This window comes from Elaeis guineensis, chromosome 1, assembly GCF_000442705.2.
Source record: "Elaeis guineensis isolate ETL-2024a chromosome 1, EG11, whole genome shotgun sequence".
Lineage (NCBI taxonomy): Eukaryota > Viridiplantae > Streptophyta > Magnoliopsida > Arecales > Arecaceae > Elaeis > Elaeis guineensis.
Genome location: NC_025993.2, coordinates 110,277,104 through 110,303,700, shown reverse-complemented (window position 1 = coordinate 110,303,700; position 26,597 = coordinate 110,277,104). Strand labels below are relative to the sequence as shown.

Here is a 26,597-nt window from a genome sequence, read left to right as displayed (position 1 = left end):
TCGCTTTAACTCCCTTCCATTCAAAAATTATAACCCCTTATTATCCTTTTTGTTTGGTTGAAATGCCTCTCATCATTTTGAATGATAAAAATCCTCCTCTTTATTTTGGAAGGACACCACTAAAAAGAAATGAACTTTCCGAGGGGAAAATTGGTTTGAATATCACTTTACCTTCCTTTATGGATGAATGACTTGGTGAGTTGAAATTGCTTGCAATATTAGAAAAATGTCAATTGCTGCGAAATAGTTGTAAAGGTCCAATCAAATTAAATATTAGCGATATGCATGGCATAGCACATATACTAGATAGAATATTATGTGCAGATTGCATGTCATATGAGCGATGATAGGTTTCAACGTGCTTGTTTTCAATATGATGTTTGAAATGGATGCACATATCATGCGCTTGTAAAAGTCAAGATATTGTATTTTAGGGTGCAACTTGAAGGTTCGTAAATGGATGCACTCACGTCTCCACCTCGTGCCTCCAATACGTCCATACCCACTTGCTACCTAATCACAATCCCTAAGAAACATCAACGCCTATAATAGCATACACACACACACACACACACACACACACGAACCCTTTATCTACAAAAGCGTTCCCCTTCTCTTTGATATCGAACTAGTATTTAGCATATAGGATGCATATGCCTTTACGGGTAGAGCGAGAAGATAAAAAGGTGGACGAGAGGAAAGAATTGCTTTTGGGAAGGAGAAGGGATGGGGGAGAAGAGTAGGGGTGTAACCGCACCGAATCGAGTAGCTAAAAACTCAAATTTGACTCAATTCAAATATTTATAATAAATAAAAATAATATTATTAAATATATATTAATTCGAATAGGCTCATAAATTTTCAAGTCAAGTACCATATATACTATACGAACTCGGCTCAAAAAACTATTCAAGCTACTCGGGCTCGATATTAACTGAAGGAAAAGATTCGAGTAGCTCGTGAGCAGCTCGACTAATTTGCTCTCCTAAAGAGGAGAGAGAGTCTTATTATCTCTAATTTATAGATTGAGCTAGAGAGGTCCAATTGCACATTCCAAACACCAACTATTCATGTATTGCACAAATTGCATATGCAGTTTATGTTTTGCTCAATTACCAATATATGGATAATTGGTGATCGATCTCTTACTAGAGAGGATCCGAACTCAAGGAAAAGATAGTTTCTTATGAGCTATATTGGAAATACCAGCATCAAAATTCGCTTCTCCGTTCTTTTCCAATTAGAGAGGGAAGCCAACCAACTGGGTTAAAATTTTTTGGCAAATAGAGTTAATAGTAGAGTAACAATTAGAGAAAAATATAGAAAACAACATAGTATAGAAGCCCTGCAGAAGTGGAACTCTAGGATGGAGACGCATTCCTAAAACTTGCATTGTTGTGGTGGATGGATGGAGTCGAATGCAGTTGAATGTGAGAAATGTCTGCTGGACTTTCAAAAGTCTTGACAATTTACATCGTTCATGCCATGACCGGCACTCCAAAAGTTTGGACATCATCTTGGACTTGTCCCATTCTCATTTCAATTCTAATTCATCATTAAAAAGAGGAAATCCTCTACTTATCTAAACCAGTAAATCTATAATTCCAAAGAGTCTTATTGAGGAAATGCTGTTGAGAAGAGAAGTGCAACATGTCGAGGATTACGTGTAGAGTTGTATAACTTGGCGAAGTTAGCATCATTTAAGGCAAACCTCTCTTCTTCTTTCCCCATCAATTATCCTGTCAGAGAAATTTCTCTTATACAGGCGCACATATTCCCATCCATGAGAACATGACTTCCAACATGCTGAGAACTAAAAGTTCCATCTAATCAAAAAGAAGGAAAAGAAAATGGTTCCATTGCATAGAAAAGGTGAATGGGAGACCATCATCAGCGTAGAAAGTTATGAAGGCACACGTACGCGATACTACCTGTTTAAAGAGGTCAACTGCATAAGCTTATAGACAGGGTGCAGATCACCTACCTTATCCTATTCCACTGGAATAGGATACCGGATCCCACTACATCAAATCCATGCCTCAAGTTGGTTCAGTCGCCTTCAAATAAAAAACTGGAGGAAAAAAAATAAAAAAGAAGAAAAAATAGATTAAAAAAAAAAAGGGGGAGCCAAAAAAAAGAAGAGCAGCTAATCAGCAACAGCTTAATTCTTGAAAAATCAATAGAACAAAAGTCTTATTCCATATGAGAGGGTGAGAGGGGCACTGCCCCTCTTCACAACTATGTTTTCTTTCGGCTTCATTAACCATGTTCAGTGTATACTCCAATATAAAGCTGTCTTTGGAGGTCTTTAGTATCAAATCATGATTTTATTCTTCTCTTTCTTTTTTAAAAAGAAAAGAGCTTTGAGAATTTTGGAGGACTCTTTAATTGGCATATCAGCTGTCAAAATGGAAAAAATGATAAAATGATAAGGAGAGAGGAAAATTCCCATTCAACAAAGAAATTTCCAATTTGATGGTTTTAGGGCTTTATGAAATGTCACACACCCAATATTATATAATAATCATAACTTGTAATCTGAAGGCACATGACTTCCAGCAATCTGCTCCAATAAACTTCAACTTTGGTGACTTCTCTTCAAAAACATGATGTTAAATTCTAATAATGTGCAGAGTGCAGTCCTTTGCTTCAATATTCTTCAATCATGTCTCTTTTACTCTTCAATAAATTAATGGCCCTTCATCATAAGGAAAGAAATTTCTCATGCACCTTCAAAGTTCCTCAGGGCTGGGAAGAAGTAAAATCCTTAGTTTGCCTGTCGATTTTGTGTACAGTGAGTAGTTGGGATGAATAATTTCCGAAGTACACCTCTACGAGAACTTGTTAGTGCGTAGAATACCAACAGAGTACTTTCACCCCAGCTTCTTTTACTCACCACATTCTGATAAACTGCTTAGGATCCTGCATCAATTGCAGATCTTGGTGGCAAAGATATTGATTAAAGATTTCCAAGCCCTCAAGAAGGTCCCTTGTCTGTTACTAAAGCTCCTGCTCTGAGATGTGCAGGTAGAGAACCTTTGAGTGCTGCTTGCTCTCTGTTCCCTAGAACTTGTGGCCTCACCTTGTCAATATAATGACATGATGTGGACTCTTCATAATACTCTCTGGTTTGTAGGCTATTTTAGCTTTGATAATCAACTAACATAGTTTATATTCATACTTGGATAGCAAATCAATGATCTGATATGCCAAGCCTACCTTTTCCTTGGTAGAATCTTAGGCCTCCTCTGCAGGGTAGTAACAGAAAACTCAAGCCCCTGACATTCTTTCTAAATCTAAGAGTAATAACCATGTTCTATAAATGAATAGCACTAATCATTAATTGAGATTTTGAAGTGCAGCAGACACAGCAAACTCAAATTGGAGAAGCCAGGGTGGAGATGATTGAAGACTTTTATCTGTTGCTACTCTTGTCGTTGCTGTGGCTGCTGCTGCTGTTGCAATTCAATTACTTACTAATTGCATTGCTATGATATAGAGCAACATTGACTGATACTAGATTGATCTGTATTGCCCCATGACCCTATGAGCTAAGAGAGACCGGTCTATAATTTATCAGCAAGACCAGAACATTGATTATGGTTGCTTGCACTAACCTCAAATAAATATATAATTGACCAAATATAAACACAATACCAAGGCCAATGGGTTTGTTGAGATCATCAGCCTTCATTTTAGGAATTTTCAAGGGAATACCACTTCCAGGTCTCCTTGATATTTTTTTTTTTTAATCCCTTCCTTTTTCTGTTTAGGAAGAACAATGAAGAGTGTGTTTCCACTAATATTATTATTCATTCTTGAAATTCCTTGCATTTTGGATCTTGGAGGAAATGACAAAATTGGACAAACTGGACCACTGAGAAGTTGATCAATGCTTTTGGGCCAGAAGTCAGAAGAGCATTCAGGAAAGGTTCTAAGCATGGAGTTAGCAGAGCATTCAGGAAGAACATTACTATCATATGAACTGGAACCATTCTATGCACTCATCACAGCTACTGCTGCTGGAAACCGGCTCTACTTGTTCAATGCAACTGCAACTGGTAATACAATCTTCCATCATTTTCTGAGTTACCTTAAGGGAAAACAATGTCAAGGGTTTGAAACTTAACGAAAGCTCTCAGTTTTTGCCGGTCTTCAATGGAAAAGGCACTACAGGGATTTAGAACAGATTGCAGAGTCCTTATATGTAATCAAGAATTGCATGGATTTAAGTCCCTTACGTTCTCCAAATTTTAGATGATACTGAATCGCAGAGATTCAGCAAACACTCTCTATCTCAAAAAAATTTCACACATAATTTTGATGCTAAACCCCTGAGATAGTTTCCTTGGTTCAAAAGCAGTGCTGTCTACCCTACTTCCAAGTTCGTACTATTTTTCAAATACATGTAATATATATATATATATATATATATATATATATATATATATATATATATATATATATATATATATATATATATTTTTTTTTTTTTTTTTTTTTTTTTTTTTTTTTTTTTTTTTTTTGAGATACTATACTTGAATTTAAAAAGAGGATTATTTGCTGGAATACATCACAGCATCTCAAGAATGTGTGAGTAACCCTTAGAAGTGAGCATGCTGAACCAGACACTCCAGAATATTTGTTGTGCACAAAATTTATGTAGAAGAAATGTTTGTTTATTGGATGCAGTAAAGCATAAGTTTGAGCAATATTCTAAAAGATCCCTTGAATTACTTCTGAGGCTTGGCCTTCTTGACCGGAATTCTGAAAATTTGTTCTCATACGATATTTTTTAGTTGCTTCATTTCATCGTTCCACCTCAGAACCTCCAGGAAAATCAACTAAATCTCCTTACAGGGAACCTACTGCTGTAGCCAAAATTTTTCCATGCATCAAAAAATATCCATCACATGTACTGCAGAAAGCTGCATTTAGTTAGTCTACTCAAGACACCAGAAATTTTTTAAAATTGCACCCTTTAGGGCCAGCTTGGGGAAGTCATGGGTTGAGCAGTCTAATTATGTAGGGCACATATCAACCCAATATCCCCCCCAGCCTCTGGGATGCACAAAAAAGAGAAGAAGAAGAAGAAGAACTAGACGAAAGGAAGAAGAAGAAAAAAGAGACCTCCATAAGTCTTTTTTTTCTTCGTGAAGGCCCACAGACAGGATTGACGCTTAAGACTAGAACGGGCCTTTATACCGGCAAAGCGAGCCAACAGGCCAGATTCCTGCAGGATATTCATACAAGAACTCAAATTTATATTCCAGATAACTGCCAATTCATTTCCTACCAACACCACCCTCTTCCTCCAAGTCTAGATTCTTTCCAAATCTACAGAAATCCTGAAGACTAGTACGATATGTCTTCCCACTTGCCCGCTTACTATGTACATTTTGTAGATTCCTAAATTTGCCTTGGCTTGAAATTTAGATAGGAAGCGCCGACATCACATTGAGTGAATTCTTCCATGGAACCTTCTCAACTCTGAGTGATGTTATACAGCTACCTTGCATTTGATGAGAAGAGGCTTATGTGGACAAGGTGGAGAGACGGTGTCAGTCATATTCAAACATCATTTTAAACAAAATTACTACACAAACAATCACAAGTTATCTTGCTTAAATGTAGCAATTTCCAACAAGCTTTGAAATTTAAGGCAAAAAAAAAATTCTTCAAAGGTTATAATTGTGAAAACTCCAAACAAACTTAATGTTTAAATAAGAAAATCTATCATTATCAAGGGCCTCAATTGTCTATAGAGATAAAATTATACTTTTTCCAAATCATGTCTTTATATAAGTCCCAAAAAACTTACCAAAGAAGCATCTTCAAAACTAAACAGAGATTCTGATTATAACTAAGGTGTTTATGCCTAGAAGTAAGATTTTTAAAGTTCAGTGCATTATTATGTGAATAAGAGGCCTTTTCTCTTGTGAATGTAAAGTTCATCAAGTTATGGACTAGTAGGGAAAACATAATTCTTTGCCAGCTGAAGTTTAATCTGAATATATTGATCCCTCACGAAAATGCATTGAAGAGTTTGAGTTTAGAAGTTCATTAGAGACACTAATGGTAAGGCTTACCTAAAAGAATGTGTTGAAAGATTCAAGAGACCAGTCATGACCTATGTTGAAAGTGAACAAAATGGCAAATAAGTCTAGCCATATCATTAACCACAGGAGTCATTTCTACAATGATTCCAACTTCATTGCTGATTGGAAATCATGTCGCTTCAACAGTGAGTAAGAAACCAAGCTCAAGGAGTAAAACACAAGTGACGTTCATCATGATTTCAAAAGGTAGATATATATCGGGAAACAAAAATGTTCACAAGAATACAATGAATTTATGTGGAAGATGTGTCCAAAAAAAAAAAAAAAATCAACCTAGGAAATAAACAGGTTATTTTACAGAGACAGAGGCATCCAGCCATGAACAAAGGCACATTTAATGGCAGAAAATATATTTTTACAACATTTAGGGAGCAATGTGTATCATTACATTCACATCATACACTGGTACAGAAAATGATAGGATCTCAGTACCTTCAGATATGTTTCAAAAGACTCCAGTTCTGGTCTTTGATAGATTGTGGAACTGCAAAAGTGCTGAGTTGCACTACTTTTGCCTACAAAATTTATATGGGTGCTGCTTGGATGACTCCCTATGAAATTGTAAGATCTCAATAAGTAATTAGCACGGAGTGCCTGAACCCCTTGGAGTGTCACTCCATTGCGCATCAAAACAATATATTCGTTTGGAAGGAGCAACAAATTTTCTGATCTCAACAACTAACTAGCGGAGTGCCTGACCTGCTTGGTGTGCCACTCCATAGTCAATCAGAAAACAATATACTCAGACAGAGGAGTGACAAATTGATGGGTTCAGACAGTGGCGACATGTCTCTTCACTCACCTAAACACAACTTCTGTTCAGTAACTTTGGGCAGCAAAACTGCATGCACCTCAACTGGAACGGAGCCAAACCTTTTAAGTCCATCTGCACGAAGAAACAATCGAGACGTCCCTGTTTGCCTGCCCTGAAAACACCAAAGTTACATTGATGTGTTTAGGTCTTCCAGAGCCTTTCCAACTTTAACAATAGGAATAAACTAAGCAAAAGTTTCTATCTCGAGTAAAAGAGATCAACATAAAATTCAGCAAGTAAAAGATAGGCCAGTTACAAATAAATTTGGAAAAGCAAAGTGGGAGGAGATTGTACTTTAACTGATAAGAAATGATCAAGAAATACATCCAGAGCCTAGGATGCTTCTTAATTTTAATATGAAAAGGAATGCATTTAATTGAATTTAGTTTCAGAACCCTGAACCTTCTTCAATTTGAAGATGTATTCTACAATTAAAATTCTCCAAAGTTAGTCAATTAATGATCTTGACATTTTACAAAGCCAATTGTCCAACATATGAAAGGTTTCCTGGGGGTAAAAAGCCAACTCAACCTCCTTATCCAGTATCTAATTTCATCAGCACTACTAGCAAATTAGTTCTTTTATGTGCCTCTTAATTGCCATATCAGGGGGGAAAATAAAACTTAAAACAAAAAAGCTTTTAGGAAAAAAATGGCCCTTAAAAATTGGAAAAAGCAAGAAAAATTTTAAAAATTTGAGTGGATAAATAAGATTATATATGATATCCATCAACTGGGTGGAAGCACAGATACAGCACTGTACAAGGGAACACTGCAAAGAGTGGGTGTTAGTAGTGAAACAAGCAAGTCGGCAAATGCAATTAGCTTGGCTCAATGAAGTCCTAACATTAGGTTCATTGCAAGTATGCATCATGCATGCAATCTTTACCAACATTCCTACAGCAAAATTCACACTGCTGCTCCATATAGGCAACATTAAGTAATGCCAGTGAAAATGCATGTACTATCTCTTCAAGTTGGAATCTTTGGTGTCATATTGAGATGATAGATCCAGGACGTGGTTTCTTCTTTTTCTTTGGGAGGTGGAGGGGTCATAATTTACTTACATGTCCAACACCCAAAAAGTTTTCCAATCACCCTTTTTCGATTAAAATTTACAAGACAACTAACATTCAGTGAGCAAAACTTCACATGTCAGTGCTGATTTTGCATATATAAAGGTCTCCGCTAGCATTTTTAAGAACCAGCCTAAAAGGGGTATTGCCAGGCATACCATACCAGCCTAGTGAGTAATCAAATATAGAAACCGGATTTGTGACCTGATTCCTGGGCGAACTGGGTCCAACTGGTAGGTAACCTGCCAATAGGTCATCAGTTAGCAAGTGGCACATGTGGCTTTCACTTGGTACTGGTTGATGCCAGGTGAAAATAAGTTATGCTACCTTTTTTCTATTCCTTCTTTTTCTTTTTTCTTTTCATGTGCTTTAAGTTGGAGAAAGGGTGAGTGAGGCGGAAACTAAGTTCTCCTATTTCAAATTATTCAACCACCCTTACTACAAATAGGCACAGGAAAAGCTTCAAGCAAAACCATCCCTACTCCCAACCACCATCACCAACTTTTTGCCACCAAAAATGACTGAAATTCGAATAAAATAATGTCATTTTTTCCTTTTAGAATAATTTATTGATATGTTGTAGATTTTTTCTTTTGGAAAATATTTTCTTTTATTCTTTAAGTATACTGATTTTTGAAGGAAAAAATATTAGAAATAAAAATAATTCTGAGAAAAAAAGGTCATGCATTAATGCTTAAGATGTCAACATGCTTCCCTAAAAAACAATTAGAACTTGGAAGAATAACCTGAAAAACCTATGAAATAGTAAAAGTAACCGACACAATAAAAAATGGAAAGAAGAAATTTGAAAAATGAAATTTTTAGTGTAACTGCGCCAGTATGGTGCCAAGCCAGTACTTGATTGACACAACATCCAATACCGATACTTAAAACACTAGTCTCCACTATGATGAGCTCCAAATATAAAAATCATTCAGTCAGCTTTTCCTAATGTAGCATCATTCCAGTTCCTATTTTAAGATTTAACAAACAAACAACAAGGATCCTACATAGCCAGCAATGCAACAAACCAGGAAGGCAAGCAATTCTCAGCTGAGGACAAGAAAAGTTAATCACACCCGAGTTTTATTTCCTATGTAGCCTCATTTCAATTCTTTTTTAAGGCCTGTTTGGGTATTCCTGCAGGAACAGGAGAGGTGGAGGGGCGCGGTGAATGGAGGGAGGAGATCAGGGAAAGGGTGGGGGTACAGAAATGATGAGGGAGAGGGAGAGGCCCAAACGTCGCAGGAAAAAAAGGAAAACAAGGGCCATCGGAGGTCTTTTGTTTTTTTATGCAGGATAAGGGCTGGTCTAGTAGATGTGGGCCGGTTCAATATAGTTAGCGAAATCATGTTCCCAATACCACAAATCCAGCAGGATTACTAAAACATTCATTCCAATATATGAATGAACTTCCCTTAAGGATGACGGTAAAAAACATACCTAGGTTTAATCAAATGGAATCCTTAAAGGAAGTGGTCAGCCATCAACAGCTGTGGTTTTGCCGTGTCTTCTTCAATCTGCATAGAGACTTCATCTTTGATCTCCTCGATCCTTTTGTCCCAAATGCCATCTATTAACTTCCATGTTTGGTCACTGATGATCTGTGTCTGTAGAAATTAAGAATGGCAGGACTTAGCTGCAACCATAAGATATTTACTTCTAAATTTTAAAGACCACCTTAAATGCAAGTTCATATACCTCTAAAGGTCTGGGTGCACCAAATGTAGCAAAACCCACATTTCCAGGTGCAAAGGTAACCCTCCCAGGAAGAGAGATACCATGAATTCCCCATCTTCCAGCATAAATAAGTGCCCCATACTCATCAACTAAATGCACAGGTGGCTGCAACAATAACCAAACAAATATATCAAAAAGAAAACAGTATGTTTACATGCCAAAAGTTCCACAACATCAAACATCACTGCTGTTGTTGTAGTGAACAAAAACAACTGCAGCCCAACAAAAAACATATGAAAAATTAAAAATCAAGTAGGAAACTAAACCATACAAAAGTAAGATAAAACTTTGAAGTTCTAGGGCACTAGAGCATAGTAAAGAAGAACCATCTAGAACTAGCAGTTAATTTAAGGCCTGTTTGAATGTGAGAAGATCCTACTGCTCCGATAAGATCTTCTGGTGGGGCTCCCCTTCCGAAAATATAATTGAAACAGGATGGTTGAAGGATATCGGAGCAGCCAGTGGGACAACTAATGACAAATCATATTTTAAGATAAATCAATTTTGAAAAGGAATTTATAATGCCCCACCCAGATGACTGCTCCATTAATCATCCCAATTTCCATCTTATTCTTTTGTCTTGCCAGAAGATCTTATTCGCGGCATCTAAACATGCCTTTTATGTAGCAAATAAAATGCAAGATATTTATAAGTGTATGTATTCATGTATACAGTATTACATGAAAAGCATCCATAATATTGCAAAGAATTAGAAAAAAGAAATAAATCCACCATGTCTCCAGGTTAGCACACCGCGGTCTTTTGTCAGTTTCTGCCTCAATTAAAGCATTATATCACCATTTATCAGATATGGAGACCTAAAAACAATCTCTATCCTATATATTTGCAATAGTTTCATAGATCATGCTTCCTCATTGGCTCCTTACCAACATAATTAAGTCATCCAACTTGCTACTATGAACCAAGTCTTCTTCAACAAAGCCCCTTTTTTCTCATTAAGAAGGATGTTCTGGTGCATGAGGCTCCCATTATTGCATTGTTTGGGGAGGGTCAGATGTACACGGCCTTACCCCCACATGCAAAGAGGCCTCTTCCATGTTTCAAGAATGTAATACCCAAGTCATAATGGAGCAACCCTACCACTGCACCAAGGCCCACCCTCTGGAGTCTAAATCCAAGACCCCTAACCAAAAAATCCATCTATGGCCCACATTGCACATATGCTAACCATCATTCTAGCCCCAATGACGCTTACTGCCATCTACTAATTTGCAACTGTATTTTCCCTAATTCAACCATACATCCAGCATATTTTCCAAACACATGTAGCAAGAACTATCAGCATTTAACATCAAGCTATGTTTGGTTCATGAAAAGACCTGCACAAACTAGGATCTTTTTCAGGATGCTGAAAATATTCTTCAAAGTTAAATTGGGTTATCAAAAGGATGCCATTTTTCTAAAGACTTCTCAAGATTCCTGGCTAAATGCAGATCCTGTTGAATTAGCAAGCCATGAGTACTAGTCTACTATGCAAAGTGTATTTTAAAGTTGCTTAAAGTTTATCAAGAAATCTTACATAACAATAATTATTATTCACTTCTACCCATGATCTTTTATGTCAAACTCAAACTTACATATCACAAATCCATCAACCACTTGAAACTATCCATAATTGGAGGGAAAAAAATAGCATGGTGCAAACATCGAGGAGAAGGAACATACACCCAGTGGTAGGACCACAGGCCCACCATGTGAATATCCCAAGTCTTTAACTATGTCTTCTTTATATTGGCAAATGCATTTTATCAGTTTACTCGTACAAAATTATAGTTCCGCAGCTCTGACCCTGAAGCATGTCAGCCTTCTCATGCTACGAATAATTTGATCAAGACTGATAATAAAAATTGATCACAACAGGAAAGTAAAGCACACGACAACAAGTAATTCAATTTGTATACTGATCAATAAAAATTAGGCATGTAATTGTAGATCAGTTCATTTGTAAAGGTTATAGCTATGTAATGTCTACTAAATATGACAAAATATACTAGAGGCACAAATAACTAAATATGCAATGGAAGCTCAAAAACAGGCCATAGTGTTTCAATGGGAGAAATTTTTCTGCCATTCCAAAAAAAATAATAGAAAGAGCGAGAAAGAGAATGATATGCATACTTGTGGAATTCGTGGGGCTTTTCTGTATATATCCCAAATTTCCTCTGCCTTAATCTGTCCTTTCTCAAGCAAAACATCTAAAACAGCACAACATGTATCATTTTTCAGCAGCATGCACTATCACATATACCAATACATGACATAATACTTCAGTCTTGACATCCAGCAAAAGATGTTGCATCTGAAAAATTTTAGCCTTCTAAAGAACTACAACTAATTAATGATATAGATTAAAATACCTGTAATTGTCTCAACTGCTGAACGATATTCTCTCAGCACAGATGAACATTTTCCCACAGCAAAGCGCATGTACTCATCCCTGAGAGCTTCCAACTTTGCTGCAAGCTGCAGCCTTAAATAAATTTAGATTACTTATCTGAGCTATTTTCAGGAAAGAAAAGGCCAGCCATTTGCAGAACCCATGGCAAAATGAATGGATTGTCAAAATTGAACATATCTACCTACATGGGGCACAAGATCACTCTGATTTCTGTAGTACGCTTTGCCAAATGCTGTCATCCCTGTTTGGAGAATCAAAAATTCTGCACGAGTCGATGCTTCTGATGTAGCCTTTGCAGAAATCCAACACAAGTTCTCCACACCAAATATCTCCTCCTCAATAACTCTTGCTATTTATTTAAACATTTAACAGCCCAGAACACATACCATTAGCAAAGTTTGGTCAATAAATCTGATTAAATGTGTGTATACGTATATACAAAATTCTGAAAAAACTAAAAGTTTAAAAAGAATAAGCAAACCATAATTTAAAGCAAAATGGAATAGCATACTCGTGAACATGTGCTGGAGAATAAATCATCATTGTCATAGGTAAGAATGAGATTATGGAATATGGATCCAACTTTAGGAGACAATAAATCACAAGTCGAATTATTTGAGTAAAGGTCAGCAACGTAAGAGCATAACAAGCAAAGCATAGAGCAAAAAAGAAATTTGGTAAATGACGATCAGTAGATTACAACCATTCTCATAAATTGCTCCCGAACATACAAACCACAATCATCTCTCTACAATGCTGAGATGATTTAAGTTAAATGATGGTATAGGATTCAAAGGGGTATACGAGGTCCCTCAAAGAAAGCAGGAGATAAATACGAAGTACTTTGCCATCCCCACCATACATATTCCAAGTTGTCTAGTAATCTAGTGCATTCAGCTTTCTTCAGGATTTTCCTAGGTTTTCGTATTTTTAAGTAAAGTCTTAAGTTTTTGCATTGTCTGCCTTTCTTCAATGCACAAGTAGAGAACTTCAACTTATGATAGTGAATATAAAATGTCAGAGTACGAGGGTTATAGTTTCTAACTGATAGTGAAGCCAAGGTAATGATAGTCAAACAAACTAGTTAGTCTTTCTTATACCCTCTTGCACAAGAATGTTCGTATCATGGTACCACCGGAAACCAAGCAATATATGTCCATACAATATATCATGCACCCCAGTTTTGGGCAGCACTGTATGATATGATATGGTTCATCTTGGTATGGGTTGGTGCGAGCTGGTTCAGGATTTGCACCGACCAAAATGGCGCTTTCATGCCGTTCCGACCCAATATGGTGCAATACAGCAAACATTGCTTCCAATGTTGTTAAAAGTTCCCAAATTTGAGCATATATTTCCCAATCAAGCAATTCTAGCATTCTTAAACTCAACTTCAATATTTGTAACCAGAAAAAAAAAAAAAATCAACTTCAACATTAATAAATTGTTTCTACAAAGGTTTGCTGAACTAATACCGGGGCTCATACCAGTCGGCAACCATTCTACGCAATATAGATCTGCATCGTACCATGCCGAGGCAAACTGAAACAGGGAGAGGGAGAGAAAAAAGAGAGAGGAGGGAAGGAGGGAGCGGGGGAGGAGACCCTAACCCTAGGAGAATCAAGGGAGGAAAGGGAGGAAGAGGGGCATGGAGAGGGGGGGAGAGGAAGGACAGGGAGGGAGAAAGAGAGATAAGTACCTAGGTTCGGCCACAATCAAGGTTGTCGAAGTCACCGCCGAGGCTGATCGAGGGGAGCATCGGGATTGCCATCACCGATGGTCTTCAGCAGTGCATACTGTGAAGCGTCAAAGCTTGCATCATGGTGGAAAGGGGAGAGAGGTCAATCGATGAATTGATCGGGGGGCTTGGGGGTTTATTAAGGGACTAAACCATCCCATCCTGACTGCCAAACCATTCTGATTTTTCACTGGTTCGGTTCGGTATGACCCAAACTGCCTCATTTCAGCCAACCCAGGACCCTACCTTTCGTTCATCCATGATTATGCATTGTCATGCTCATTTCCTTCAAAGTTCATCTTCCAGTGGATTGCATCTTGTAAGTGTTCTCTTAAGGGCTACCTAGCAAGACCACTACAGGAAACCAGCCTGCTTTAACCGGCAGGGCTTAAGTTTTGGACTTGACTAAAGATGACCCAATATTGGGCCTAAGAAACCAGATTTGCCTTAGCATTATATATTAGGATTTCAAGACTTCCATATTATACAGATTAGCTTCTCCCAATGTCAATATGCCAGATTTTTAGAGGAAATCTTGTCTATGCAAATTCATGTGTCTATATATAGAGAATACATTTAAGATGACAATGGACCGGAGCATAACATTTTAAGTCCTCACTGTAATTGCAATAAATATCTAAAGAAAGATTAATATTAACAAAGCAGAAAGATAAAAACTTACGTGCACATGCTCGCACTATAGAGTTTACATGATCAGATTTTCTCAGATATGCTCTTCCTGAAGCTTCAGCATAACTCATATTTGGCTTACTACGGATGGAACGGATATCAGTCTGCAAAATAAAGATATATCTCAAGGCATTATTTGGAAAACAACAAGAACTGCCACTGATGAGAAATAAAGAGAACAATTTAAATTCTTTGACCAACCTCAATAAATGGATGGTGAGAATCTGGATAGTAACATGCAAGAACAGCAACAGCTGCTTCTCTGTATGCCAACCGAAGCTTTAATTCCTCAGGAATTTCAGTACTGTCTTCTTGACCTGTTTCAAAGGTACCTTTTTGCTGCAAACATGTAGAATGTGTAAGAAAATAGCTGTGCATAAGAAAGGGTTCAGTTCACTGGAATCACAGTATAAACATTGGTTTTATGCCAACACTAAAATCAAATGAATAAATGATCTACCCTCTTCAAAGCTTCCAATAGCTCTTCTCTTCCAATGTAATCTTGATCCTTTCTTGCAGTCAAAATACCAGCCTCATTCCTGACCATCAAATTGAACTTTTCAAATTTCAAGTGTCTCTCCCTCTTAGGTTTGGATAAAATAGAAAAGGTCTCGTAAATAATTACAGTATATTTTGCAGCTCTGCTCCAGTAAAATCTACTGTGAGCTCGGCAATCTCCTGTAGAAGGGCCTCTTTTTCCTTTTCTGATCTGAAAAACTTGTTCCTAGCATGCACCTAGCATGTTCATAAGCCATGAATTAGATTATCTGCCAGGAATACTACAAACTTAAACAAAGCAGGATCTCGGGAAATGAATGAGCTACCCGCAATATGGCCAACCTTCCATCTTTAGATGGCAAACCAACCCTAATAATTTTGTCAAAGCGACCCTTTCTCAACAGAGCTGGATCCAATATATCCAAGCGATTTGTTGCACCTATAACTAACACCTGAACAGTTGATTATAGCAGTTTATATTAATAGCATCCTCCATCTGAAAATAAGAAAAATTATAAACTATAGCATACCTGTGATGTTGATTCTTTAAATCCATCCATCTCAGTTAAAATCTGAAGCAAGCCCTGCTCCCTTTCAGCACCACCCTAAATTAAGCATACTTACATTTGAGTCATTGGACATGACAAGAAGCCGTGCAGCAGTAACTACTAGCTTTTGGGGAAAAAATTGTTAAAAGCTACAGTCCTTCCAACACTAAACATGTTGCACCTGCCACTACTCTAAGAGTGCATCAGGATTTGTTCCACACATGTTATATGCAAGGACATATTAAATAACAAAACATGGATGGGAATTTTTTAATGAGTAAACAATAATATTATAGAGAAATGTTGGATGCACACCAGAGTGTCCACCGGAGAAGCATGCTTAGAGCCTCATGCTGCTATGTGTACCGCATTTATGCAAAAGCAGTATGTTAGGCAAAAATTGGAATAAATTAGTGTATAACCAAAAACTTTTATATCAGATGTGGGACCAGTTGCAGTACAAGTACATCCCTCCATGCCCACTCACTTACACAAGTAGCACCCATGATGTATTACGTAATTTCATAATGTGATGTTATGCTTCCTTCCAAATTTTGAGGTCATGGTTTCCTTCCTACACACTCTTAATGCTCCTTCAGTGACATCATGCTAAAAGAGCACCAGTTCCCTCCCCTGAGCTACCTAGCAATGCCAAGAACATCCGTTTTACTGGCCAACATATGGATTCCCGATTTACTACTGCTACTTTCACTCACCATATCTCCCATCCCAATTCAAACTAGGATGAAACATCAACTTTTGAACATCTGCGATGGACATCTCAAAATGTAAGGAGACACGAAAATTCAAACATGTCAAAAATGAGCATTCCTGCAAGAGAAAGGTCTTTCCGCCCTAGGAGACGATATAAATTGTTTTATTCATATCACATGCATCCCATGTCTAATTTGCTCTTTTCATTATTTGATCCACACTGCAGGTGTCCAATTTCTAATGACGTCTGTGACGAACTTGAAACCACCAATCATTCCTATCAAGAGATTTGCTTATCTGATTCTTTCCTTTCAAATAAGTCATTGGATGCCTTATGGAAAGGATGATGACTGCACCTTTCCCATTTCTATATATTCTGTCCTCTCCTATAACTGAAAGATCTTTCTTCATAAACCTTTAGTGCACAGCAATCAATTAAAGAATAACAATGTAAGTCTATCATGCATCAAAAAGATGTTATGATTAATGGCTTTCCTGTTGATTGATATTTCTTGTATCTGTTGCCTAACAAATTTTATTTTAGCTATTTCTGTGGACATTAACAATGTTCACAGACTCTCACAAATATGAATTGCTTTTCATTATGTAGAAAAGTTAAGAGAGATGAGAAAAACTTCTCACTCCCACAAAGGTAAAAATTTAACTTTTTTCCTAGGTAATCTTCATTTGTGTTAGCAATAATTTAAATCTTTCACAATGGTTAACTGGCACAGTTCACAAGACAACTACTTCTAGAGTATGTGATAACTCAGGCATAAATATATTGAATGTTATCAGTTTGCTCCTCGTTATGTCAATAAACAGTAACTCCACTTGGGTAAAAAAAGGGAAAAAAATCCAGAACATAAAATGAATAGAAAAAAGACAAGATGTAGTGTTGTTAAAACAGTCATAAGAATAAAGAAAACAGCAATATTTGCAAATTTTGTGTGACGAAAGCATAGTCTGTAAATCATGGGGGTGCATGCACATGCAGATGCATACAGAAAGAGCAAGATGTTCCATGCCCATATATGCACATTTTCATACTGCACAAGCATCAAAGTATCAAACCTATAAGAAGAGAGAACACCAGGTTCCATCTTACCCCACCAATATCAGGCCCACCACGTTTACTACCTATTGCATCAATCTCATCAATAAAGATTATAGATGGTGCAAATGATCTTGCATTAGCAAATAGATCCTTAACACGTGCTGCTGCAACACCTACAAACATCTGCACTAATTCTGTCAGAAAGCAAATTTATTCTCTTGCTAAAACTTAAAGCTGATAAGACACATGGAAAACAATATATTGACCTATAATCGCAATATTTATTGTATAAGAACATTTGACCTATAATCGCAATATTTATTGCATACAAACATCCAAATGTTTCAGTAAATAGTGCAGTATGATTCACAGAAAAATGAAAAATCCTCCTAGATTGAAATGCAATATATTACTGCATTAACAAACAATTTTTAAGATACTGAGAACAATGATGTATACTTGATTTACAAATACACAAAAATAAAAAGTTAGCTTTGGGTGGGAAAGAAAATACAAGCAAAGCATTCATTTTGTTGTCTCTCAATCAATAGCCATTCTTTATTAACTTGTGCACTTGCTTACAGTGCAAATTCTTTTCGGAGATAAGAGTGTTCATGGTTGTGTTAAAGGTCAAGGGTGATTCACATAACATTATTATGGGTGATACAAAAGTCATATATATGAATGATGCACAAAGAGATTGAAATCTCGTGTATATTTACCCCACACAAGCCAATATACGCCACTGACCATGAGCCAGAACAACAGGGGCTGATAGACACTAGTTTTGGTGAAAGAAACCGTTATCTTGCTATCTCAAGGCATATCAAACCCATACCAACTCAGTATCGCCCAGCAAACTTTCCTTTTACTCTTCTTTAGCTTATTTGTTCTGGGGTGTATCAAGGCATAGCATTCCTGTATAGAGGATCATAACATACCAGCTGGCCATCAATTTTATTCTTGAGTTTGAATCCTTGTGTACAAATTTGATAAACCTGAAGACTCACATACTGGATGGCAGCAGCCCAGGGCCACTCCATAAGATCAATAGTTGCTGATGAAGGCAGATGTTGTGATGGACTCCCTCTGACTTCTCTTTTCCTTGTAAATAATACTAAAGAGTGTGTTTGTCTCTGCTAGACCCCAACACAACTTATGTATATGAAGACCTTATATGAAACAAGTCTAAAATATTACAAGTCAACTGCAAGAACACCATCTTTGTCCTTTCTCCTCCTCTACCATCCCCGCACACCAACCCCCCCCCCCACCCCCGGCCCCAACATCCAAGATGGAATAAGTATCATGTACCATGTCTGAGACCAGTTAGTGGCTGGCATAGAGCAAGTATGGTACTACATTGCGCAAACACCTAGCATGCACCAACAATAAAGACACTCAATTTCCAATGCATGTTCCAAAGTAAACAATACCTAATTTTTTCTAATCTTTTGGCATGCAAACTTATTTTAGTTGCCCTCTTATGAGAAGTAAATATTTGAATGTTCAAAAAAAATTATAATCTTCCATAAGAATATTAAGTTAAATTAAACATGCTTTGTTGCTAATGAACACAATCCCAAAGATGTAATACATTATATAATAAAATCTATTCCATCGAAGAACATCATGTATAACCTAGTAATCAAAAAGAATAACATATGAAACAGGTTGTTGAAACATGGTTTTTTTATAACTTTCATTGTTTTAATTAAAAACAAATAATCATTTTAGGTGTAACCGTGTAACTATGATATGCTTACAAATTTATGAAAAGAGAATACAGCAAAAATTACTTTCAATTGGATGGGTTTATGCATTGATATTTCAAAAGGGAAACTCATTTATCATCTAAACTCCCTTAACCCATTCTTCAATGAAGGATAATAAACAGATTTACAGAAAATTCCAAGATTCTCAATGTGTTTATTGTCTATCATCAATTTAGTAAATTAAAATGTTAGAACTAAATAATTTGGATTCTAAGTGCTACCTCTTTAAATCTTGGATTAATTTTATTTGTATGTTTTTGCTTGCAATTTTATGTATCCAACCCTTTTTTGATGGCAAGACAACTCCGGAGAGGTTTAGGGGAGCAAGATGCAAACTAATCCCACTGTAAGAACATAACAAGCCATGTCAACCCTTGCCATGGTGTATTGCTGTGTTAGAATATGATTTACAATTATAGGGACCCACTGTGACTAATACAGAGGGATGCAGGATAAATGCACCATGGTATTCTGCTGGTAACCTTGTGGCATGGTACATATCAAACAACATCACACAATTTGAATAAACAGTTTTGGTCATTAAAGCTAGTTGTAAAAGGTGGTGCAGGAAAAAGTTGGGTAGGGAGGTAAAGAAAAAGGAAAGAGAAGAGAGAATGGTGCTTGATGGGAAGACTTGTGCATCGTGTGTTTCCACATTGGACTATTCTTTTCTCTAGCACTTTCAAAGCATCCTTAGCAAAGGCCCAACAATAGAGCCAACTGAAGGTGCATCATTAATTGGCCGTCTAACTGTGTCACCAGAAAAAACAAATTAAAAAAATAATAATAATAAAGAGGACTTTGCATCGCAAACAAAGATAGATTTTACCTGCCTGTGTGAATTATCTTTTCCTTATGCATCATATGGACCCAATGTACAAGTATATCCCTCTAGAAATAATCCACATATATTTATAGTATAAAAAAAATGTGATAACTGTTTATTTCCTATATTGTTAATTAAATAACAGCTACTTTCTGAATTTGATCCCGTCAGAAATGGCAAAACTATGTGCAGTTTAATTAGCAGTCATTTCATCAACATAATAGAACAATAATAGCTGTGACAAAGTTACTTAAACAGCATAAGACACATCCAATTTAAAAGGGGGACAACCAAAGATTATCATTATCAATGAACAGTCCTCAATCACATAGAATGTGAATAGTGGAAGTAATGCTAGTCTGCTAGCTTACTCAGCTTCACTTGGTGCAATATTAGGTTGCACTCTATCTTTTACATATTCTCTCAATGCAACATTAGGTTGGGACTCACCTCAACAAAATCAGTGCCATTTGCAGCAAAGAAAGGGAGACCTGCCTCACCAGCAATGGCTTTAGCCAGCAGAGTCTTTCCAGTTCCAGGTGGTCCATGAAGAAGCACACCTTTTGGGCAGTAAATGCCCTTATCTTGGAATTCCTCATCATTTTTAAGGATACGCACGATTTCTTGCAATTCCCTCTTTATGTATTCCTGGCCAGCAAAATCATCAAATGTGACACCTGTAGTTTCTTCTGCGGATATGAATTTTGCCCTGCAAAGAAGCTAATATAAGAAGCCGGAAAATCCATTTGAGATTTAATGTGTCTGACATGTTATTGCATTCATCAATCTAAGAAAATATACTCTTCCATCCAATTAACAGTACTGGCTGTTTATACTAAAAAAGAAATGTTGCTGAAATGACAAGTGAACTCTACAAATATTTGGCATTTACACAGGTTCTACTGATAAAATTCAAGTGTAGAAGCATAACATATATTAAAATGTGTGCATTGACTTCTAAGTCACTGCATGTAACTTCCAAATAGGATCAAAGCAATTTGCACATAGTGCTAACTCAACTGGAAAAGAAGTTATACAGCAGCATTAGTCTAAGGACTGCGTGCAAGCATCAAAACCAAGAACTTTCTCGTGAACTGGTAGAGGATGATTTACTTTTCATGCGTGATTATTCTCCTTGCACAGCATTAGTTAAAAATTTATGATTCTTAGTCTTGTCATGTTTATTCTCAGATGTCCATGAGTATACGTATAGTATATATATAAACATATAGACACAACCATTTGCATCCGAAAAAATTTCACAGGAAGCAACTTTTGCAGGAATTCAAATCAAGAAATAAGCAGAAAATCTCTCAAGAGAACTAGTTTTCACTTACCGACTTTGCCCTAAAGACCCAAGAGCACGACGCTTGAGGGGCTGCCTTACTTTTGGTGCAGGTTTGCCCAGATCGCAGGGAATTAACTTGGAGTAAATTGGTCTAGTCACACTATCAACCCAGAGGTATATTGCAATCGAGAGGGCGAACCGCATAGACCATATAACTGCAGTTGCAATGGTGGAGTAGATCTCAGCAGGTACAGAATCCACATTAATAACATCAACATTTATGATTTGCTGATGCAACTTATTCCAAATATCATTCCAACCGTCAATTGGCATTCGATCAACAATATGGCGGCGAAATACAATTTCTCTATTTGAATTTCCACTTCCTTCCTCTTTTCTTCCATCTTTGTAATATGGTAAAATTACTGCAGAATAATTTAAACAGAATGTTAATATTGACTGGTCAAAAATTGCATAAAGCCACTGATAATAGTAGCATAAACAAGATATTCAAGATGGAAGCAACCGAGGAAGGAGCATCTAGGAGATGCCTTGGCATATATGCTCATACAGCAAAATTGGGGGAGCAATAATAAGTCTACAATCCATTCTACTATCCTATAACTTTAAGTCCAAATAAAATCATGCCAGAAAGAGAAGGGGAGCAGAAAATTAAACAAAATTAATAGCATACAAGAGATTAAATGGTCACATGTGAAAAAGATACTGATTTAGGGTACAGAGACGGTCTAATTTGACTTTTTTACTCTAGAAATTATGAATGGATGAACACCACGTGCAACAATACAAGAAGAGTGATGTTTATGTGCTTGCATGTCCAAGGCATAGTGATAGTCTTGTCAATATAGCACTTGTACAGAAGTGGTTCGAACATTTCAGTGTAACTAGGATAGGCAGAAAAAAGGAGGAATGTTGCAATCATCAATGTCCCATATCTTGGTCATCCACTTACTTCTCATCATGGATTAAGATCTCTTGCAAACCCCAACAAGTGTGCTGGTATCAATAAATTACAAGAAGAATCATACAACAAATAAAGTTCATGTTAAACCAATATAAAAAAGGTCAGCACCTAAGTAATCACACATTAGAGGAAGGACCACGTGTTTGGATGGCAGCCCCCCTAAAGGTAGACAAACTGGTAGGCTAAACCTGTTTAATGACTGCCTATCAGGATTGCTCTGGTAACAAATGCACTGACTCTAAGACAAACAGGAGGAATGATTTGCTTGGTAATTAGTGGTACTTGGAATGTCTGCAAATCCCATGAATCTTCAAGCATTTTTCATTTTGTCCCTCTCAGACATTTTTAGCATCATCAAAAACATGATTTCATCAGCAAAGAAAGAGAATAAGCAATCCATATGAATTTCATTTACTTTGCAAAAATATACAATGCTAGTGATGAATCAGCCATTTCACTTGAGGTTTCTTCAGTGAACCATTCAGAAGCTGTATAAATAGCTATTGTCTTTATCCAGATGCCAGTTGACCAGTTCCAATACATACGAAGTATAATAGAAGAGACCCAGAGAAAGTGTCCTGAAGGAATTTTTCAGAAACTCTGGCCACAGAGAGTAACCCTACCATTGTCAATTCCTAAGCAGATCGTGGCTACACCTAACAGACACCTCAGATCTGATTTTTTTTTTCTTTCTTTTTGAAATCTGATAAAGAGAAAGGTTTTTCAAATGTTAATCCTCTGAAATAGGCATCAGTCATTTATCAAGGTTCTCATACAGAAAAAACTAAAAAGACACTAACTGGATAGCCATGACAAACCTAATAAATTGAGCATACTTGTAATAATTTAATCTAAAATGAAAAGAGAATTCGAGTCAATCACATCCTGATATAAGAAACAAGCATAAGCAGATAGACATCACATTGCATTTCATGCTACAGTATCATATGGAAAGCTGTCTAGTATGTCCAACATAATTGTATCACTAAATGGCATACAAAAATTAATAAATGCAGTTGCCTTCCATGCACTTTCAAATGTTCTGCCATTTGATCCTCTTGTCGAGAAACTAGAGTAGACTATGATAATATGCTACAGCATACAAGACCAAAACAAAATGACCAGCCTCTCTTTACAAAACAGAAGCCTTTTCTTTTAAATGCATTGGAAAAAGAGAGAGAGGGAGAGAGAGATTTTTGTCCACTTTAACATCTAATGCAAGACTTGGAATCAAGGTGATGAATCACATACCAGAGATTGTTTGCCCAAAATTAGAGTATTCCATGAATTGGACATTGTTTGAGTTAAGAAGCCTCCAAAATTCACTAAAATCAATCTTGTGAGAGTTCTCGGGGTCCCATTCTGTTCCCCTCAATTTTCCTTGCAAGGTCAGCAATGACCTGCTCCAACAGGAAGCCATGATAAGCTGCCTCTCCAATTGCATATTTGCTTTGTTCTCAAACTTTTCCAATTTATCAATACGTTGTCGCTCAGCCTCCTTCAACTTCTGAAAACCCAATTTTTAAACTTTACAAATGTGAGGAATAGGCATTCGATCTCTGTAAGTTGCAAGATGTAAAATGAATCAGATAAATTGACAAATATAAGAATAGTGCCTCAGCTAGAATTTTTATATGTTTTTAGGTTTTAATTATTTTTATTTGTTCCCCAAAGATTTGAGAGAGTAGTTCATTAGATTCATCTGATGACTGTCTTGGTATGATATGGAGTGCTTTTGAAACATGGAATACCCTAATAATCAATCTACAACCCAGCATTTTAATTTCTTTATTGATCAAATCAGAATCCCACCATCCACAAGCATTTTCTACCCAGGGCTTTCTCAAGTAGCAAAAATAAAAATGTGAGAATTCCACCTGAGAACTCACCCATTAACATCAACTCAGGTTTCCAAGATCTTTGAACAACAATTGAGCATCACCCAAACTAGTTGCATTGCATGACACCCTAGTTTGGCCTCTTCATGACATAAACCATTACCATCTAGCCTTTTCCTAACTTTTCGGGGTTGCTGAGCCCTTCATGAAAATTTATCTTAAGGAGTATACTTTGGGACCACATCTAAGATTGCATCCAACTGCTCAACCATCAGAAAATCTAGTTCTGGCAGAATTATGAAATCTAACAAGTCTCGGAGATTAGAAGACTGGTTATATGGCAGTTAGATCATACAGTGGGGTGTCAAAGTGATAAGAAGCCTACTTAATTGCCACAGAAAGTGAAAACTACGAGACAAGAAACATAATATGTGCACAGTGGAACAAAAAGGCCAGAAAATTTCTTTTGCTCGTGGATATTAGGCATTCCTATATTCTGTTTCAAATCTTATATTTTTTTAAAAAAAAAAAAAAGACCTTCAAAGTACCATTTTATCCCTCTTTAATTGTTGTCTTCTCTTTGTTTCTTTTTATCACTTTGAAGTATCAACCCAAGCCTTGCCATTCTTGAACTAATTCTATCTTTTCATATATTATCTCCTTGTACCCAGTCTACCATACCAGAACTTCAGAGTATGTTTTAATCAAATTGTAAACCCTAGAATTCTTCATTTTCCCTTTGTAAGAGTAAAATTCTAAGAGGATTCAGTTCTCACATAACCCAACATGCCTAGCATCTTATAGAAAGCACGAGAAAACCTTCTTGTTTTGAACATAATAATAAGAAGATTCCTCGCTCTACGGCAGGGATTTACCAAAAGAGACTCAACAAAAACGTCATATGATAGCCCCATTGTGGTATGTGTTATGTATGCGTTAAAGCATAAAATTTGACTTTTCCGCAACCAGTGAGACCAAGAACCAATATCATATGGCCTAAAGCTTAAATTTCAGTATTAAGTTTAAAATCATGTACCATTAGTTGTGAAATTTATTACATTAATAGTGCGTCATTTATATAAGTAGTATCATCACAAAATCTCTTTCCTTTTGTCACTGAGTCAAAACATCAAACACCCGTATTAGTATACAGCATCCAAGCCACAGCTTAGCAACGGTTCAAGTATACCACTTCAAATATAACCACGAACTTTTCGAATAAAAAAAATACAAAAATCAAATTAAATGCTCACAAATGTGCACATGTTTTTGGGAATCTGCTTGATGTAGAATGCATCCTAAACCGAGTTGTCTACCCTTAATTTTTTAATAAAAAAAAAAAAAAAGAAAACCTGAAATCAGAAAGCGATGGGAACACACTCAGGAACCTCAAAACAATCCCCAAAAACGAATCTTTCATCAACAACAAGACCTAAATCGGGCAAAACAAGGCCGTACCTCAAAAAGCCGATACGACTCCATCTCTTCTGCCGTCCTTGAGCCTTCCAAAGCTGCCGCTTCGCCATTGGAGACTACGGGGGAGTCCGATTCCGAGCTCCGTATCCCAAAACGGCCAGCTTCGCCATTGGAGACTACGGGGGAGTTCGATTCCGAGCTCCGTATCCCGAAACGGCCGTTCTTGAGACGATGCCTCAAGCCAGCGGAGACATAGAGGCGCCTCTTGAGCTGATAGTGTCCGAGATTGGCTCTATAAGATGTGGGGAACGCAAGGAACGGGAGCGAGGGCTTGGAGAAGCGCGAGAGCGCCGGCGGGCTGGGAGCCGGCGAGGCCATCGCCTCCTTTCTTCCAGCACTCCTCTGTTCTCGTTCTCGCTCTCAAAACCCCAGGAGGCGACAAAAGATGAGACGGCCGCTCTTTATCCACCGAGGTGGCTCCTAAAAGAAAGTGATAACGGGTTGGATCTATCTCATAGTCGCCAAGCGCGTGCCGACTTCAATAAGAAAATTTATTTATACGCGCCCGTTAAAATTAAATCACTTAAAGGTCCCTCCATAAGTTATGAGAACAGAGAAATTAATCAAAGGTCCCTGATTAAATGTTTCAGTTTATCTAAGTCTCGAACTTCTTTTGGGCTGTTGATTTTACTTATTCCAAAAAGTTATTGATAGGTCCCTGATTTAATTGTAGCTTACCTATAAGTACCTTATAATCTAGAATTGATCATTGCTGGTTTGAGTTTACAAATGCCATGCAGAAGTTTGTTCTCGTCATATTCTACAGATAGCATGGATGACTATAATCTTCTGTTCCAATTAAACATATTTTTTGAAGATTCAATGTGTGTGTTTCTTGAAACTGAAATCCAGAATTAATTCAATATCTGGTTGTAAGATTCAAAAACTTGAGTTGGGTGAGCTATTTTCCACAGCTTTGGTTGCTTTGACTTGCATTAGGGATAAACAAAGATGCAGTTGGCCAATAATGTTTGCTAAATAATCAAATGGTCATCAA

General features: G+C 36.9%; 1 protein-coding gene across 1 annotated transcript; it reads right to left on the bottom strand.

Annotated features, from left to right (window-relative positions):
• Positions 1-6,438: 6,438 nt before the first annotated feature.
• Positions 6,439-26,000, bottom strand: LOC105038501 (probable inactive ATP-dependent zinc metalloprotease FTSHI 4, chloroplastic). The gene is made up of 17 exons (XM_010914324.4): positions 25,583-26,000; positions 23,538-23,793; positions 21,351-21,726; positions 20,464-20,722; positions 17,464-17,595; positions 15,624-15,698; positions 15,420-15,545; positions 15,221-15,330; positions 15,056-15,134; positions 14,797-14,934; positions 14,588-14,699; positions 12,353-12,516; positions 12,127-12,232; positions 11,888-11,964; positions 9,710-9,853; positions 9,452-9,618; positions 6,439-7,045 (listed from the first exon to the last, which is right to left on the bottom strand). The coding sequence occupies exons 1-16, from the start codon at positions 25,916-25,918 to the stop codon at positions 9,475-9,477; spliced, it is 2,634 nt and encodes an 877-aa protein (XP_010912626.1). The 5' UTR covers positions 25,919-26,000; the 3' UTR covers positions 6,439-7,045; positions 9,452-9,474.
• Positions 26,001-26,597: the final 597 nt, after the last annotated feature.

Excerpts from the sequence above, each read along its gene's own strand:
- LOC105038501 (XM_010914324.4), bottom strand. The coding sequence starts at position 25,918 with ATGGCCTCGCCGGCTCCCAGCCCGCCGGCGCTCTCGCGCTTCTCCAAG. Across the intron at positions 23,794-25,582 it reads AGTCGTATCGGCTTTTTGAG|AAGTTGAAGGAGGCTGAGCG; the intron begins GTACGGCCTTGT and ends TTGGGTTTTCAG. Across the intron at positions 11,965-12,126 it reads AGCAGTTGAGACAATTACAG|ATGTTTTGCTTGAGAAAGGA; the intron begins GTATTTTAATCT and ends GTGCTGTTTTAG.